Raw genomic sequence first — 19,460 nt, 5'->3', positions numbered from 1 at the left:
AAAAAAGTAAGATTCCGTTTCCGGTATCTTAAATTGTGTAATCAAATGTTTATCGTTATAATTCACAAATAAACAATTACCAACGTATTAAAACATGTAACCCAAAAAACATCTGATGTTAAAATATATTTTTTAAACAAGCAAGCAAAAGTTTAATAGAGCGTTCAACGTGAAAACGTCACCACAGTAAAAAAAAAACCTAGGTCACGTGTTGCCTTCACGTCCAAAGATGCGTAACTTTTCCGATTATTACCGAATGGAAATACTTAACCAAATTTGTATCTAAAATCGACGTACAGCAACCAATTTAGCAATAATTAACTATTTCCCCTGCAGACAAACATTTTAAACTTAAACTTGTCGGTGCGCGTTCATCGTTTGTAATAAATCTGACGGTCCCTGGAGGCAGCATCATGCTGTATGACAAGTAACCTGCTAACTGAGCAGAGATTTTTTTTTTTTTACACATGGAATTTTAAAACACACATTTTTTTTTATTCAATGAAACCGTCATCGTAATTTGACTCACTTTACAAAATTCAAACGCAAAAAATTTAATATCAACATTTTTTTTTTAATCAAAGACAAAAAAAAAAAAAACAACATCCGTAACATTCTGTTTCCGGTATCTTAAATTGTGTAATCAAATGTTTATCGTTATAATTCACAAATAAACAATTACCAACGTAATACAACATGTAACCTAAAAAGATCTGATGTTAAAATATATTTTTTAAACAAGCAAGCAAAAGTTTAATAGAGCGTTCAACGTGAAAACGTCACCACCGTAAAAAAAACGTAGGTCAAGTGTTGCCTTCACGTCCAAAGATGCGTAACTTTTCCGAGTATTACCGAATGGAAATACTTATAATCGACCCACTTAGTGCAGCTTAACCAAAGTTGTATCTAAAATTGACGTACGGCAACCAATTTAGCAATAATTAAAAATTTCCCCTGCAGACAAATATTTTAAACTTAAACTTGTCGGTGCGCGTTCATCGTTTGTAATAAATCTGACGGTCCCTGGAGGCAGCATCATGCTGCATGACAACTAACCTGCTAACTGAGCAGAGAAAAAAGCAACCATGGCTGCTCTTTTTACAGCAAGGAAAGGTGAGTACTTTTGACAAAAAGTATATCAAATGAATAATAATAATAATAATAAGACGTCTTCTGCCCCGCGGACATGAGCTGCTTGCTAGCTGGCTTTGCGCCCAACAATCTGTTAGCCGAGCTAGCCGGTGCAGTTAAGTTAGCATCACTATTGTCTTTAAGCTTTGTCATCACTAACTATAATAATTAAACTCATCGAAAGCTTACTTTTTAACACGCTAGTTGATTTGTGTCTTGTTTACTTGACATTTTATTCACCCAGGCGAGGTTAGCTAAGTAGAGGTAATTCAAGAAATAAGCTGTTTTTAGTGAAAAGTGTGATACAAATAAAGTCGGTTATGTAGCAGAACTGCATACGTTTTATTTGTCATCGTTCAGTCGAACTATGAGACGAAATTAACTTAGGTCGACCTTTCACCTACTTAGCATGCAGTTATGGTGAGCTATTGTTTAATTTATTATTTCTTCGGTCAGCGATCAACAAAATAAAAAAAAACAGTTGTCCTTCCATCCATCCATCTTCCTCCGCTCATCCGAGGTCGGGTCGCGGGGGCAGCAGCCTAAGCAGGGAAGCCCAGACTTTCCTCTCCCCAGCCACCTCATCCCGGGGGATCCCGAGGCGTTCCCAAGCCAGCCAGGAGACATAGTCTTCCCAACGTGTCCTGGGTCTTCTCCGTGGCCTCCTACCGGTTGGACGTGCCCTAAACACTAGGGATGTCCCGATACAACTTTTTCACTTCCGATACGATACCGATATTGTAGCCTTGAGTATTTGCCTATACCGATATCAATACGATACGATATAGGCACGAATCATACATATATGTATTCCTTATTTTGTTTGATTGATTGATTGATACTTTTATTAGTAGATTGCACAGTACAGTACATATTCCGTACAATTGACCACTAAATGGTAACACCCCAATAAGTTTTTCAACTTGTTTAAGTTAATCAATTCATGGTACAAATATATACTATCAACATAATACAGTCATCACACAAGTTAATCATCATAGTATGTACATTGAATTATTTACATTATTTACAATCCGGGGGGTGGGATGAGGAGCTTTGGTTGATATCAGAACTTCGCTCATCAACAATTGCATCAACAGAGAAATGTGGACATTGAAACAGTGTAGGTTTTATTTAGTAGGATATGTACAGCCAGCAGAGAACATAGTGAGTTCACATAGCATAAGAACAAGTATATACATTAGAAGTACATTTGAGTTGTTTATAATCCGGGGATATGGGATGTGAATGGAGGAGGGTATTAGTAAAGTGTTGAAGTTGCCTGGAGGTGTTGTTTTAGAGCGGTTTTGAAGGAATATAGAGATGCACGTACTTTTATACCTGTTGGGAGTGTATTCCACATTGATGTGGCATAGAAAGAGAATGAGTTAAGACCTTTGTTAGATCGGAATCTGGGTTTAACGTGGTTTGTGGAGCTCCCCCTGGTGTTGTGGTTATGGCGCTCATTTACGTTAAGGAAGTAGTTTGACATGTACTTCGGTATCAAGGAGGTGTAGCGGATTTTATAGACTAGGCTCAGTGCAAGTTGTTTTACTCTGTCCTCCACCCTGAGCCAGCCCACTTTGGAGAAGTGGGTTGGATTGAGGTGTGATCTGGGGTGGAGGTCTAAAAGTAACCGGATTAGCTTATTCTGGGATGTTTGGAGTCTAGATTTGAGGGTTTTGGAGGTGCTGGGGTACCAGGAGGTGCAAGCGTAATCGAAGAAGGGTTGAATGAGAGTTCCCGCTAGAATCCTCAAGGTGTTTTTGTTGACCAGAGAGGAGATTCTGTAGAGGAATCTTGTTCTTTGGTTGACCTTTTTGATCACCTTGGTTGCCATTTTATTACAGGAAAGATTAGCCTCTTGAATGGAACCTAGGTAGGTTATCTCATCCTTCCTGGTGATAACAATGTCACCCACTTTTATAGTGAAGTCACTGACCTTCTTAAGTTTGATATGGGACCCAAATAGGATGGATTCCGTTTTACCTAAGTGTATGGATAGCTTGTTGTCAGCGAGCCAGGTGCAAATATTGAGGAGTTCAGCACTGAGGATTTGTTCCACCTGTGACTTGTCCTTGCCGGATACCAGCAGGGACGAGTCATCCGCAAACAGGAACAATTCACAGTGGCATGCTGATGGCATGTCATTCACGTATATTAGGAACAGTAAAGGTCCTAGTATACTCCCCTGAGGGACTCCACAGCTTACTGAGAGGGGAGGGGACATGGTGCCGTTCACCTCTACCACCTGTTTTGTAGAATGTTAGAAAAGGCTTGATAAAGTGATGTTATTGTTACTGATGTTGTAGTGTTAAAACAGAAAACAATAGTCAGCAAGAGTAGGTATAGGAAAAACTGACCCATTTATTATTAACCAATTGGTTACATAAATTTTAACCTTCAACATAAGAGTATTACCTCAACAAATCCAATAAAAACAAAATGTTATATTTAAAGTGCAAAATAACCACTAATACCAACATAATTATACAATTGAAAAGAATAAATTAGAAGACCCTGAAAAATAACCTAAATAAATCCAATAAAAAAAAAAAAAAACGTTTTAAAGTGCAAACAATTCAAGTTCACTTCAGTTATTTTTTTACTGTCAGCATATGTTGGAAACAACTGTGGGCAGGGACAAAAACAACACAATATTGTCCACTGTCCAACTGCTCTAAATTAAGAGTTCACAACTCCAGTTTCACTGACTGACTATGCCCAAAACAATGTAGTAATTACTCTTAGTCTTCACTGAAGAATAGTGTAAACACAATAAACATATCACTCTAATAACAAGAGCATAAAACAAATAATAATCAGTCAGTGCTGACTACCCTTACTACTACTCCTCCTCCTCCTTCTCCACTTTCTGCAGTCCGAGCATAATGTGGAGATTTTTTTTTAAGAAGATAAGCATTTCGGCATGCTGTGAGTTAAAATACTTCCACACAGCCGACATCACTACACTTTGCTGAGCACACGCGTTGTCGTTGTTGTGATCACGTGGGCTGTGCATGCTGGATCAGAGACGCTCTTCTTCCGCGGCCGCCACCAACGTTAATTAAGGGGCATTACCGCCACCTACTGTGTTGGAGTGTGATCAAACCAGTCACCCATTATAGAAGTGCTGCAGCGGCAAATGGACAGCTTATATCGGAGCGCTTATATCGGAGTTTTTAGATTCAGTCCGATAAAATCAGATATTCACTTTTTTGGCTAATAACGGACCGATTTCCGATATCAATATCGGATCGGGACATCCCTACTAAACACCTCCCCAGGGATGCCCGAACCCTTTCATCTGGCTTTTCTCGATGTGGAAGAGCAGCGGAAAATGGACATCTTATATCGAAGCGCTTATATCGGAGTTTTTAGATTCAGTCCGATAAAATCCGATATTCACTTTTTTGGCTAATATCGGACCGATTTCCGATATCAATATCGGATCGGGACATCCCTACTAAACACCTCCCCAGGGATGCCCGAACCCTTTCATCTGGCTTTTCTCGATGTGGAAAAGCAGCGGCAAATGGACATCTTATATCGAAGCGCTTATATCGGAGTTTTTAGATTCAGTCCGATAAAATCCGATATTCACTTTTTTGGCTAATATCGGACCGATTTTCGATATCAATATCTGATCGGGACATCCCTACTAAACACCTCCCCAGGGATGCCCGAACCCTTTCATCTGGCTTTTCTCGATGTGGAAGAGCAGCGGCTTTACTTTGAGCTCTTCCCGGATGGCAGAGCTTCTCACCCTATCTCTAAGGGAGAGCCCCGCCACCCGGTGGAGGAAGCTCATTTCGGCCGCTCGTACCTGTGATTTTGTCCTTTCGGTCATGACCCAAAGGTCATGACCATAGGTGAGGATGGGAACGTAGATGGACCGGTAAATTGAGAGCTTTGCCTTCCGGCTCAGCTCCTTCTTCACCACAGCGTATCGATACAGCGTCCGCATTACTGAAGACGCCACACCGATCCGCCTGTCGATCTCACGATCCACTCTTCCCTCACTCGTGAACAAGACTCCTAGGTACTTGAACTCCTCCACTTGGGGCAGGGTCTCCTCCCCAACCCGGAGATGACATTCCACCCGGGCGAGAACCATGGACTCGGACTTGGAGGTGCTGATTCTCATTCTAATCGCTTCACACTCCGCTGCGAACCGATCCAGTGAGAGCTGAAGATCCCGGTCAGATGAAGCCATCAGGACCACATCATCTGCAAAAAGCATAGACCTAATCCTGCGGTCACCAAACCGGAACCCCTCAACGCCCTGACTGCTCCTAGAAATTCTGTCCATAAAAGTTATAAACAGAATGGGTGACAAAGGACAGCCTTGGCGGAGTCCAACCCTCACTGGAAATGTGTTCGACTTACTGCCGGCAATGTGGACCAAGGTCTGACACTGATCATACAGGGAGGGGACCGCCACAATCATATTGAAAATGTTTCAGACCAAAAGGGTTTAGGCTGAATTTGAACACTTATTGTGCCTAACTCTTTATTTCTCCATCTAGGGCTGAGCGATATGGCCTTTTTTCAATATCACAATATTTTTAGGCCATATCGCGATACACGATATATATCTCGATATTTTGCCTTAGCCTTGAATTAGCACATGATACAGCAGGGGTCAGCAACCTTTTTGAAAGCAAGAGCTACTTCTTGGGTACTGATTAATGCAAAGGGCTACCAGTTTGATACACACTTAAATAAATTGCCAGAAATAGCCAATTTGCTCAATTTACCTTTAATAAATAAATCTATGTATATATAAAAAAATGGGTATTTCTGTCTGTCATTCCGTCGTACATTTATTTTCCTTTTACGGAAGGTTTTTTTGTAGGGAATAAATGATGAAAAAAAACACTTAATTGAACGGTTTAAAAGAAGAGAAAACACAAAAAAAATGAAAATTAATTTTTGAAACATAGTTTATCTTCAATTTCGACTATTTAAAATTCTAAATTTAACCGAAAAAAATTAAGAGGAAAAACTAGCTAATTCGAATCTTTTTGAAAAAATAAAAAAATAATTTACGGAACATCATTAGTAATTTTTCCTGACAAAGATTAATTTTAGAATTTTGATGACATGTTTTAAATAGGTTAAAATCCAATCTGCACTTTGTTAGAATATATAACAAATTGGACCAAGCTATATTTCTAACAAAGACAAATCATTATTTCTTCTAGATTTTCCAGAAACATTTTTTTTAAAAGAAATTCAAAAGACTTTGAAATAAGATTTAAATTTGATTCTACAGATTTTATAGATTTGCCGGAATATTTTTATTTTTATTTTAATCATAATAAGTTTGAAGACAAATATTCACAAATATTCTTCGTCGAAAAAACAGAAGCTAAAATGAAGAATTAAATTAAAATGTATTTATTATTCTTTACAATTAAAAAAAAATGACTTGAACATTGATTTAAAATTGTCAGTGAAGAAGAGAAATGTATTTAAAAGGTAAAATCATTTTTAAGGTTGTATTTTTTCTCTAAAATTGTCTTTCTGAAAGTTATAAGAAGAAAAGTAAAAAAATAAATGAATTTATTTAAAACAAGTGAAAACCAAATATTTTCTCGGATTTTCAAATTCCATTTGAGTTTTGTGTTTCTTAGAATTAAAAATGTTGGTAGTAAATAAATAACATTTAAAAAATAGAGGCAGCTCACTGGTACATGCTGCTATTTGAGCTATTTTAGAACAGGTCAGCGGGCGACTCAACTGGTCCTCATGGGCGACCTGGTGCCCACGGGCACCGCGTTGGTGACCCCTGTGATACATATAATCACAGCAGTACAATGATATTATGTTTCTACATTAAAACATTGTTCTTCATTATGATATGGGTCCCATATCAAACTTAAGAAGGTCAGCGACTTCACTATAAAAGTGGGTGACATTGTTATCACCAGGAAGGATGAGATCACCTACCTAGGTTCCATTCAAGAGGCTAATCTTTCCTGTAATAAAATGGCAACCAAGGTGATCAAAAAGGTCAACCAAAGAACGAGATTCCTCTACAGAATCTCCTCTCTGGTCAACAAAAGCACCTTGAGGATTCTAGCGGGAACTCTCATTCAACCCTTGTTCCATTACGCTTGCACCTCCTGGTACCCCAGCACCTCCAAAACCCTCAAATCTAGACTCCAAACATTCCAGAATAAGCTAGTCCGGTTACTTTTAGACCTCCACCCCAGATCACACCTCAATCCAACCCACTTCTCCAAAGTGGGCTGGCTCAGGGTGGAGGACAGAGTAAAACAACTTGCACTGAGCCTAGTCTATAAAATCCGCTACACCTCCTTGATACCGAAGTACATGTCAAACTACTTCCTTAACGTAAATGACCGCCATAACCACAACACCAGGGGGAGCTCCACAAACCACGTTAAACCCAGATTCCGATCTAACAAAGGTCTCAACTCATTCTCTTTCTATGCCACATCAATGTGGAATGCACTCCCAACAGGTATAAAAGTACGTGCATCTCTATCCTCCTTCAAAACCGCTCTAAAACAACACCTCCAGGCAACTTCAACACTTTACTAATACCCTCCTCCATTCACATCCCATCTCCCCGGATTATAAACAACTCAAATGTACTTCTAATGTATATACTTGTTCTTATGCTATGTGAACTCACTATGTTCTCTGCTGGCTGTACATATCCTACTAAATAAGACCTACACTGTTTCAATGTCCACATTTCTCTGTTGATGCAATTGTTGATGACTGAAGTACTGATATCAACCAAAGCTCCTCATCCCACCCCCCGGATTGTAAATAATGTAAATAATTCAATGTACATACTATGATGATTAACTTGTGTGATGACTGTATTATGTTGATAGTATATATTTGTACCATGAATTGATTAACGTGGACCCGACTTAAACAAGTTGGAAAACTTATTGGGGTGTTACCATTTAGTGGTCAATTGTACGGAATATGTACTGAACTGTGCAATCTACTAATGAAAGTATCAATCAATCAATCAATCATACTGCATTAATATATGCTACTTTGGAACTTTCATGCAGGAAATCACAACTAAAGAAATCAAAATTGTTTTCATACGGTGTTTATCTGGAAATGTTTGCCTCGGTATTTTGATGGTGCGGGCGTGTGGCCCCGAACTTAGATGTTGACATGCGGAGTAAGCAGGTGACTTTTCAAATGATTGAGGTTAGCTAATTTGACCTGTTTTGAAAAGTCTTGACAAGCCACATTTTCTTGTTCCATTGGCAGATCATTTTGCTTAGTTCAAGTAAAATGCCCCTAACTTTTGTATGTTTTTTTTCTTGTTTTTGAACACTGACATTTTGCAGTGCATCCAAGCTGTTCCACAGATGAACCCCCCCTGACAGAAACACGTCTACTTTTTAAGCTCGTTCTTATGTTTGCTTTCTGAAAGACAGCTGAACCTCTGATGTCAGAATGCCGTCCCGTCATGGGGCGGCATAGCTCGGTTGGTAGAGTGGCCGTGCCAGCAACTTGAGGGTTGCAAGTTCGATTCCCGCTTCCGCCATCCTAGTCACTGCCGTTGTGTCCTTGGGCAAGACACTTTACCCACCTGCTCCCAGTGCCACCCACACTGGTTTAAATGTAACTTAGATATTGGGTTTCACTATGTAAAGCGCTTTGAGTCACTAGAGAAAAGCGCTATATAAATATAATTCACTTCACTTCATGTTTGATGTGGTCCCCACGCAGCAAGCCTAAGAGTTAATATTTGATTTGGTCCTCAGCTCTCGGCCGTTGTCTGAGGGGCTGTCGAGGTGTGTCGCATCTGGCCGAGCTGCCGGAGACCCATCAGATCCTCAGACAGACATGCAGAGACTTTGCTGACCGAGAGCTGACCCCCATCGCCTCCAAGCTGGACAAGGAGCACTCCTACCCCGCCAAACAGGTGCACACTTCCACCCACTGAGCCTCCGCTGTGCTACCCGGCCTAGCAATGCATGGTGTGTTCAACTCTGGGGTCATCAGTGTTCTTGACATGCAGATTTTAGAGCTGGGAGCCATGGGGGTGATGGCCATCGAGGTCCCTGAGGAGCTGGGCGGAGCCGGGATGGACTACCTGGCTTACAGTGTCGCCATGGAGGAAATCAGCCGAGGCTGTGCCAGCACTGGAGTGGTGGTTTCTGTCAACAACGTGAGTCGCCTTGTGTTCGCTTGGGACGTGTGACGTCCTTACTGTATCTCTTGTGTGTTTCCTCCTCAGTCTCTCTACCTGGGACCCGTCCTCAAGTTCGGTTCTGAAGAACAGAAACACAAGTGGATCACACCTTTCACCAGCGGAGAGAAGGTGGGCTGTTTCTCTCTGAGTGAACCAGGTATGGAGAGGTGGCCTTGGCGGTTCCCTAGAGCAGTGATTCTCAAACTTTTGTCACCAAGTACTGCTTCGGACAACAATTGGCCCTCCAAGTACCACCATAATGACCAAAATTAAAATACAGTTGCATAGTAGGCCGAAGTAATCATTAAAAAAAGGCAGAAGTTTTATTTAACAAGTCTTTTTTGCCACAATGTTTGATCAGTAACACTGTGACTATTATGTGGTTATTTGGTGTAGCACTAAATCACCGGTGTCAAACTCATTTTAGGTGGCCCGCGGAGACCTGAAAAAAATTGGCGTCAGTGAAGTACCTTTATATTTTCCTATTAAATGTATTCGGTTTTTCCATTTTGATAGAAAAAGTAAATGTAATGCATAAGATTGCATACCTTTTCAACTTCAATAGTATCCAACACTGCATTTAGGACTGGCAATGAGATCATGAATTGTCATGGATGAAAGTTGCTGAAAGACTAGCGTGTAGTTTGATTCTATTTTTAAAAAACATCTATACATACCATAAACCTTCATATCTGTATTCTCAGCTCTTGCTTGCCAGTGACAGTCACAACTACGGTACCAGGCTAGCCCAAAGAGGTGCTCTCACCCGTCTTAAAGCCAAAAGTGATGTTTTGAAAAAGACTGTAATGTATCGGGCAATCACTTACTGGAATAGACTTCCACAATATCTGCTATCAGTTGGCTTTAAGAATAGACGAAAAGGAGAAGTATTGCGTAAAGAGATTATTCTAGATTGTACCAAATGTCATCACTGTTTTTATTGACTATTGAATATTTTATTGATTATGGAATAAGCAGCAGAAAATGGATGGATGATACTTTTTCGTCACTTATTGTTTGTCTTTGGTAGACTAATGTGTATATTTTAGGCCATTGGTTCTTTGTTTTATTTTTGCAAAAATGTATACAGTATATCTATTTTTATATTGCTACTTTTATCTTTGGTATGAAAATTATTATGTAAGAAAATGTATTAGTATTTTTTGGCTCTTTGTTGTTGCTATTTTTGTATTATGACAATTTATTACTGGATCGTGTTGTACTGCATTTTAATCTTTTGTTCTGTGGTTGTGTGATGTTTTTTGCCTGGACCCCAGGAAGAATAGTCTCCACTGCGGTGTAGACTAATGGGGATCCTTAATAAACTAAACTAAACTAAACTGCACAGCATATATCATATTATCATGCTTTCCAAGGAACATTTTACAGTGGTTTTAGTAGGGGTGTAACAGTACGGGTATTTTATCAAACCGTTTCGGTACGGGGTTTCCGGTTCGGTGCGCAGGTGTACCGAACAAGTTTCCACACGGACATATTAAGTTGAGTACTGCACGTTGTGTAAACAATACTCAAGAAGCTGGACATTTGAGGCATTTAAGAAACTCCGTCCTGACAGATCCACAAAAGAGGACATGGCCAGTCTATGACCTAGCCCGGGCTAGGTCCTGACCACACGTTCTGTCCTCACCGGACAGAGCCCCCCAAAAGTCCCAAATGTCCGGCACCTCGAGTTATGGTTGCGTGTATTTTCAATGTACGTTCAGTGTTAAGAAGGTTAAAAACAAAACAAATTGCGCGCGCATGCGTCTGCTTTTTATCCATAGATTTATCAGATTTAATTTGTGTGTCAAAAGTGTGGCCCAGAGGCCATTTGCAGCCCACAGCTAATGTTTTAAAGCCCCACGGCACATTCTAGAAATACTATTAAAATAAACAAAAAACATAACAAAAGTGAAATAAAAATTCTTAAAGGTTAAATGTAATTTTGAAAATGTTGACTAATAAAACAAGGCTATTTTTTTTTTTCAAACTGTCATTGCTCAAAACATAAACATATGTAGAATATATTTATATTATATATAATGTTTTATATATATTATATTATTTATTATTATTCTTGTCTGTTGTGAGCGAACTGTGGTGCTGAATTTCCCCCAGGGATCAATTAAGTACTTTTTATTCTATTCTTTTGTATATAGAATATCCATCCATTTTCTACCGCTTATTCCCTTTTGGGCTCGCGTGGGGCGCTGGCGCCTATCTCAGTTACAATCGGGCGGAAGGCGGGGTACACCCTGGACAAGTCGCCACCTCATCGCAGAGCCAACACAGATAGACAGACAACATTCACACTCACATTCACACACTAGGGCCAATTTAGTGTTGCCAATCAACCTATCTCCAGGTGCATGTCTTTGGAAGTGGGAGGAAGCCGGACTCACGGGGAGAACATGCAAACTCCACACAGAAAGATCCCGAGCCTGGATTTGAACGCAGGACTGCAGGACCTTAGTATTGTGAGGCAGACGCACTAACCCCTCTTCCACCGTGAAGCCTATTCTATAATATTGAATCAAAATTGATGTTGTTATGAATTATTGACCTATCCAAGGTTCCCATTACTTTTCATCAAATATTCTACTAGGAAAAATATTTTTGCTGGAATATTTTGCAAATTTGGTAAATAAATAAGCAAAAAATTTATATTTTGTTGTTTTCTTACTGTACCGAAAATGAACCGAACCGTGACCTCTGAACCGAGGTACGTACCGAACTGAAATTTTTATGCACCGTAACACCCCTAGGTTTTACTAGTAAGTTGAAAAACTACCACTTTGTTTTTTGTTTTTACAGTAAAATTTTGTCGACTGAGCTGCCAGTTTTTACCGTAAAATCTGTTTTTTATAGTGTCTTACTGTAAATGAAATTTAAGTAAAGTTAAAAATGGCAGCTCAGATGCCAGAATAAAAAAAAAACCCAAAACAGCGGTACTTTTTTTGTATTTACACTGTTGTAAAAAAAAAAAAAAAAACAATGTAAAATTTACAGTAAAAAGAAACCCCATCTGTACTCTTTTCCATTTACTGTATCACTTTGTTGTAAAAAAAAAAAAATTACATTCTGGTGACTGTCATTTCTTTACTGTAAAATGGATGGATTTTTATACATCCATTCTTCCATTTTCTACAGCTGGAGCCTAACCCAGCTGCACATGGGCGGTAGGCGGGGTACACCCTGGACAAGTCACCACCAGATTTTTATACAGTGTATATGGGAAAAAAAAATATTATTTAAATACATGGGGGAAGTTAGAACAAGGCATCTATAACTGTGATGTGAACACCAGTTTGACATCCCTGCACTAGACGGAGCCGGCCTACCACACGGTTTGAGAATCACTGCTGTAGGCTGATGTCGTCGGAGGATTACAGCATCACAATTCCTGACTCTCATGTCTCAAAGGGAACGGTAGCGACGCGGGCGCCGCATCCACCGTGGCCCATCGGGACGGGGACGAGTGGGTCCTGAACGGGACCAAAGCGTGGATCACCAACAGCTGGGACGCCTCGGCCACCGTCGTCTTCGCCACCACCGACAAGAAGCTCAAACACAAGGCATGCTGCCCGCTGTCCCCTCTTGCAGAAATGTGGACTAACTGTGGTCTCTTTTTGGTCTCCTGGATGGACCCGCAGGGCATCAGTGCCTTCCTGATCCCCATGCCCCACCCGGGCCTCTCGCTGGGGAAGAAGGAGGACAAGCTGGGCATCAAGGCCTCGTCCACCGCCAACATCATCCTGGAGGACTGCAGAATCCCGCTCGACCACATGCTGGGTCCTCGCGGCGCCGGGTTCAAAATCGCCATGGTAAGGACCCGCTCTCTCCCGTCACTCTTCAACAAACACATGCTAGAATATGACGTTTCGTCCCCTCAGCAAACGTTGGACAGCGGACGCATCGGCATTGCCGCTCAGGCGCTCGGCATCGCTCAGGCGTCGCTGGACTGCGCCGCGGACTACGCACTCAAACGCAGCGCTTTCGGAGCGCCCATCGGAAAGCTGCAAGCCATCCAGGTGACACGCGTTGGTGCTCCTTGTGATGCTGACCTTTGTTTAGCTTTAGCAAAAGTGAATCACTGAGCTATACCACGGGGTGGTAGAGGGGTCGTGCCAGCAACTTGAGGGTTCCAGGTTCAATCCCCACTTCTGCCATCCTAGTCACTTCCGTTGTGTCCTTGGGCAAGACACTTTCCCCACCTGCTCCCAGTGCCACTCACACTGCTTTAAATGTAGCTTACAGATATTGGGTTTCACTATGTAAAGCGCTTTGAGTCACGAGAGAAAAGCGCTATATAAATATAATTCACCAAAAAATTCACAGTTCACTACGTAGTGAAATTACCACCAAAAACACACAAATGTTTTTACCAGCGCCCAATGATTCGCAAGTATAAAAACAATTTCATTTACCGTATTTTTCAAACTATAAGTCGCAGTTTTTTTTCATAGTTTGGCCAGGGGACTTATGTGTGAAATTATTAACACATTACTGTAAAATATCAAATGATATTTTTTATCTCATTCGCGGAAGAGATGAAGAAAATGTCAGTAATCGTCACACACACGTCAATAAATAAGAATTCGGCGGGGGAGGGTCATGGCAGAAGTGCATTGTGGGTCATGGTATGCTAACTGCTATATGCTACTGCCGTAGCTATTAAAATGGATCATTTCATCGTTGGCGGTAACTTATAAAAACTAAGAAGGGCTGAACAAAAATGTCACCGAAAAGGAAATCATGTACTGCAGATTACAAGATGGACGTAGTGAAATATGCAGCAGAAAACAAGAGGAAGCACCGCATACCTTTGGAGTTGGCAGAGTTGTTTGGAAGCGACATCGAGGAAGAAGATTTCATGGGATTTATGGATTAGGAGTGAGAGATAGTTTGGTAAAGGTATAGCATGTTCTATATGTTATAGTTATTTGAATGACTCTTACCATAGCTCGGTTGGTAGAGTGGCCGTGCCAGCAACTTAAGGGTTGCAGGTTCGATTCCCGCTTCCACCATCCTAGTCACTGCCGTTGTGTCCTTGGGCAAGACACTTTACCCACCTGCTCCCAGTGCCACCCACACTGGTTTAAATGGAACTTAGATATTGGGTTTCACTATGTAAAGCGCTTTGAGTCACTAGAGAAACGCGCTATATAAATATAATTCACTTCACTTCACCATAATATGTTAGGTTAACATAGCAGGCACCTTCTCAGTTGGTTATTTATGCCTCATATAACGTACACTTATTCAGCCTGTTGTTCACTATTCTTTATTTATTTTAAATTGCCTTTCAAATGTCTATTCTTGGTGTTGGGTTTTATCAAATAAATTTCCCCCAAAAATGCGACTTATACTCCAGTGCGACGTATATATGTTTTTTTCCTTCTTAATTATGCATTTTCGGCCGGTGCGACATATACTCCCGAGCAATTTATAATCGGAAAAATACGGTAAAAAAAAAAGTTTTGCAAGTAAAAAAATAAAAAAAATTCTGTAGAGTCACACACTTGCACCTAGAGCACCAGTAATTCACACTCTACAACAACAGGTGGTGCTGTCGAGCCAATTTAAAGGGGCCGTATTATGCAAAACCCACTTTTCTTACATTTTGGTACCTGCTTATGTGTATTTGGGATCTGCAGAAGTACCGAAAATTTTAAATCAAAGCGTGGCAGTGTTGCAGAGATATTTATAAGACGATCTTGCCTTCCTATCTACCGTATTTTTCGGACTTTAAGGCGCACCTAAAATCCTTTAATTTTCTCAAAAATCGACATTGCGGCTTACAGCCCAGTGTGCCTAATGTACGGAATCATTTTGGTTGTGCTTACAGACCTCATAGCAATTTTTTTTGGTACATGGTGTAATGATAAATGTGACCAGTAGATGTCAGTCACACATAAGAGATACGTGTAGACTGTAATATGACTAAAGTAAACGACACCATGTTCCATTGAAAATATAGAAAATTAAACACAACGCTCAAAATGTTTTAGTAGGACTTTGATAAGCTATGAAGCCGCCCCGCTTGATGGATTGTACTGTGCTTCAACATAGGAGTATTGTTATGGTAGGTGTATGAGGTAAGCAATATTATCTAGAGTTTTGTTTCGCAATATTACGCAAAGGCTACTTTTCTTACCTTCTGGTACCTGCTGATCTGCATAAGTCCTGAAAATTTGCGCGAGTCTGCCTTTGTAGTCCGTGGGGACCCCGTAGTTGATAAGCTTTTTCTTTTTCTCTATCTTCTTGTTATAGGACGTTCATCCTCTGCTGTGGCCATTTCTAATATAAAGTAGTGCAAAGTTCTTACTTATATCTGTCAGTAAAGTTGCCATGAAAGCACTAAAACATACCGGTGTAGTGAGTTTACGTTATTCACTCAAGGAAGTTTAGTTATTAGAGAAGTCCGATCGGACGCTTTTTCACAGGACACATTTCCGAAGTTGTTATTGTAACGTTGCTAAACTATAAAGGTAAATCATGTTGCTAATGTTGTCATACAGTAGCAACAAGTTAATAATAGTTAGCATTCTCTTGCCACAGTAGCTGACATGTTCCACTTTAAACAATACATTGTCATGTAGTTCCTCCCAAGTGGCGCGTGAGTGTTACTTCACACAGCTCTTTGCTTGTTTAGTTCAAGATGGCCGACATGGCAGTGGCCGTTGAGAGCGCCCGACTCCTCACGTGGAAAGCTTCTCTCCTCCGCGATGCCAAGAGACCCTTCACCAAGGTATAATCCACCCGCCTACCACCTATCTGCACCCTTTCATAATAAAACTCCTCTCCAGGAAGCAGCCATGGCCAAGCTTGCCGCCTCCGAGGCCGCCACATTCTGCTCTCACCAGGTGAGGCGCCAGAGGCAGACACAACCCCCACCACCTTTGTTTTTGTTTTTTGTAAAGGTCTACTGAAACCCACTACTACCGACCACGCAATGATGAAATCTTAACATTGCAACACATGCCAATACAGCCTTTTTAGTTTTCTAAATTGCAATTTTAAATTTCGTGCAAAGTATCCTGTTAAAAACATCGCAGTATGATGACGCGTGCGCGTGACGTCACGGATTATAGCGGACATTTTGATCCAGCACCAATCCCAGCTATAAGTCGTCTGCTTCAATCGCATAATTACACATTATTCTGGACATCTGTGTTGCTGAATCTTTTGCAATTTGTTTAATTAATAATGGAGACATCAAAGAAGAAAGCTGTAGGTGGGAAGCAGTGTATTGCGGCCGCCTTTAGCAACATAAACACAGCCGGTGTTCCCTTGTTTACATTCCCGAAAGCTGACGGTGAAGCTTTACTATGGAACAGAGCGGTCAAGCGAACATGGTTCCCTACCACATGTCAACCGGCAGGTTTCGGTAAGAAAATGGTGGTAATAAGTCGGCTCTTACCGTAGACGTTAGCGGAGAGCTTGCGTCGTTCCCCCTGCAGCTGCGGACTCTCTTGCCTCCTCCCACCGGCCGCCCCCGACCGTCGGAAGCTTACACCATGGAGGAGGGGGGAAATAAAAAAATCTCATCCCGGCTGCCTTGCCTTGTCGAGAAACGTGGCTTCCCTCTGAGACACTGGCGGTCACCACACCCGTGGCCACACCCCTCCGACTTTCAGGTAGGACCATATAATCTCACTAAAACACTAGTAACACAATAAGCAGATAAGGTAAATGTGTCTAATAACATCTGAATCTCTCCCACTGCCCGTGTCTTTTTTTTAATTTATTTTTTTTCTAGTCCTTAACCGTCACTTTCCTCATCCACAAATCTTTCATCCTCGCTGAAATTAATGGGGAAATCATCGCTTTCTCGGTCTGAATCGCTCTCGCTGCTGGTGGCCATGATTGTAAACAATGTTCAGATGTGAGGAGCTCCACAACCCGTGACGTCACGCGCACATCGTCTACTACTTCCGGTACAGGCAAGGCTTTTTTATTAGCGACCAAAAGTTGCGAACTTTATCGTGGATGTTCTCTACTAAATCCTTTCAGCAAAAATATGGCAATATCGCGAAATGATCAAGTATGAGACATAGAATGGACCTGATATCCCCGTTTAAATAAGAAAATCACATTTCAGTAGGCCTTTAATGTCATTAGAATCATTCCTAATGTTTTGTCTTGTGGGTCACACTTCAGGCCATCCAGGTTCTGGGGGGGATGGGTTACGTGACGGACATGCCAGCTGAGCGCCACTATCGCGACGCTCGCATCACTGAGATCTACGAGGGCACCAGCGAGATCCAAAGACTGGTCATAGCGGGGCAGCTGCTCAAGGAGTACCAGGTGTAGACCCCAACTGTCACTTGGCTGGACCCCCAACAGGAAGTGCTACGCCCTCAGCAGACACCACGGCGGTCGTGAGTTCACTTACTGTGCCTTTTTTTTTTTTTTTTTTTTTTCCCCCCCACCTCCAGACTTTCACTTTTGTGTGAGCAACAACTTTATGTTCAATCATGTAACCTTGGATGCCATTTTCAGTCGTGTGTGTGTGTACATATTTGAATGTTTAACACTTCTTATCAGTGAGGAGACGTGCGGGGTGGGTCCTTATAGACTTCCTGATTGTTCTGATAAGGACTTGACGAGTGATGTCATTTGAATAAATAAACAGTCAACATTTATTTAAAGAGCTTTATAAAAGTACAAAAACATCAAAATAGTGGATCCTCATTTGCATATTTACATTTCATACAGGCAAAAGTCATTAGAGGGTGTACCTAATCAAGTGTCCACAGCAGTCATTGGTTCACACATAGAGCTTCTTCTCGCTGCTCGTGTACTCGACGGGGTAGGGGTTTCTTGCCGCACGGCCAAAGGAGCAGCAGAGGAGTCCGCCCCCCAGCAGGAGGAGCGCGGCGGCGGCCCACCCAATGTAGATGGCGGCCCCGATCTCTCTCTTCTTGGAGGGAGGCACCTTAGGATCGTGGAAGTCCGTGATGATGTTGCTGGCCATCCAGCACAGCGGGATCAGAACGAGCGCGCCGCTGATGACGTAGACGAGGCCGCCGGCGTACACGGCGCGGGCCTTGAGCACCTCCTGGCGGATGCAGTTGGTGCACTGCGCCCCCGCCAACGTGGCGGCCAGCGCCAGCACGCCCAGCACGACCGAGACCACCGTCAGGGCGCGGGCCGTCTGCAGGTCGCGCGGCAGACTCAGCATGGAGTCGTGCACCTTGCACTGCATCTGACCCGTGGACTGGACCACGCACGACATCCACAGACCGTCCCACATGGTCTGCGCCACCACGATGTTGGAGTCCAGGAATGCTGTCACTTTCCACGTGGGCAGCACGCACGCCACCATCACCAGCACGGAGCCCCACGTGCACAGGCCCAGGCCCAGCGGCTCCAAGATAGCCGCCAGCATCTCCGCCTTCGCCGCTTGCTGTGTGATGTCTTGTTCCTGTGGAGGCTCCTCTGTGGACGCTGCTGTGTGGATGCCTTGCATGCGCTCCGCCCGCACGCCGCTTTTAAGAACTCCTGCCAACGCCTCCTAGCCACGCTTTGGACCAATCAGAGTGAAGTATCTCTTTGTCTCCATCAGGGGGGATTTGTCTCCGCCTCCTGAATCTATGTGCACGACTTTAGTCATCATTTCAGAACATCAATTAAGGCAAATACGTCAGTGCTGTAATCTGATAATGTTGCTGGGAGGCGGGGCTTTTACGGGAAACGTCAGCTTCCTGTCAGTCCAGCTGAAGAAACATTCTTTTTTTTTCAAGGCAATGTCCGTTGCACTATGACACACTTAAACAACACAACAGTATCACAACTTCTACAACACGTTGCATGCAGAACAATTGAAAGATTTGAGGGCCATTTTTTACGTTAAAGATACTAAAACCAGTACAACGTAGGTCAGTATATGCTAAACTAGGACAACAGAACATCGACATCCGGGGTGCACACACTTCTCCTGCAGGCAAGCTTTTTTTCAATTGACCAAGTGGAGGGGATCTACCTCGTTCACATACCCGTATTTCCTTGAATTGCCGCCGGGGCGCTAATTAATTTAAAACCTCTTCTCACTCCGGCGCTTACCAAAGGCATGCGGTAAATTGAGGCCTGCGCTTAAAAATTTGAGTGTGATGTAAGGATA

General features: G+C 42.1%; 2 protein-coding genes across 3 annotated transcripts; one reads left to right on the top strand and one right to left on the bottom strand.

Annotated features, from left to right (window-relative positions):
• Positions 1-842: 842 nt before the first annotated feature.
• Positions 843-18,018, top strand: acads (acyl-CoA dehydrogenase short chain). 2 transcript variants are annotated; one of them, XM_061876180.1, is made up of 10 exons: positions 843-1,113; positions 8,904-9,064; positions 9,161-9,310; positions 9,380-9,491; positions 12,758-12,909; positions 12,988-13,158; positions 13,228-13,365; positions 15,990-16,085; positions 16,144-16,200; positions 17,498-18,018. In XM_061876180.1, the coding sequence occupies exons 1-10, from the start codon at positions 1,086-1,088 to the stop codon at positions 17,648-17,650; spliced, it is 1,218 nt and encodes a 405-aa protein (XP_061732164.1). In that variant the 5' UTR covers positions 843-1,085; the 3' UTR covers positions 17,651-18,018. The 2 variants fall into 2 exon arrangements, with proteins under 2 accessions (XP_061732164.1, XP_061732166.1); XM_061876182.1 differs by lacking the exon at positions 843-1,113 and having other exon boundaries at positions 8,916-9,064; positions 9,145-9,310.
• cldn5b (claudin 5b) lies at positions 17,979-18,829 on the bottom strand. Its single transcript, XM_061876183.1, has one exon. It carries the CDS (start codon positions 18,807-18,809, stop codon positions 18,108-18,110), a length of 702 nt encoding a protein of 233 aa, XP_061732167.1. The 5' UTR covers positions 18,810-18,829; the 3' UTR covers positions 17,979-18,107.
• Positions 18,830-19,460: the final 631 nt, after the last annotated feature.

The sequence above is a fragment of the Nerophis ophidion genome, linkage group LG17 (assembly GCF_033978795.1).
Source record: "Nerophis ophidion isolate RoL-2023_Sa linkage group LG17, RoL_Noph_v1.0, whole genome shotgun sequence".
NCBI classification, from domain to species: domain Eukaryota; kingdom Metazoa; phylum Chordata; class Actinopteri; order Syngnathiformes; family Syngnathidae; genus Nerophis; species Nerophis ophidion.
This window is presented reverse-complemented; position numbering and strand designations above follow the sequence as displayed.

Coding starts and splice junctions, on each gene's coding strand:
- acads (XM_061876180.1), top strand. CDS start 1,086: ATGGCTGCTCTTTTTACAGCAAGGAAAG. Junction 9,311..9,379: donor TGGTGGTTTCTGTCAACAAC/GTGAGTCGCCTT, acceptor TTTCCTCCTCAG/TCTCTCTACCTGGGACCCGT. Junction 16,201..17,497: donor CCACATTCTGCTCTCACCAG/GTGAGGCGCCAG, acceptor GTCACACTTCAG/GCCATCCAGGTTCTGGGGGG.
- cldn5b (XM_061876183.1), bottom strand. CDS start 18,809: ATGCAAGGCATCCACACAGCAGCGTCCACAGAGGAGCCTCCACAGGAA.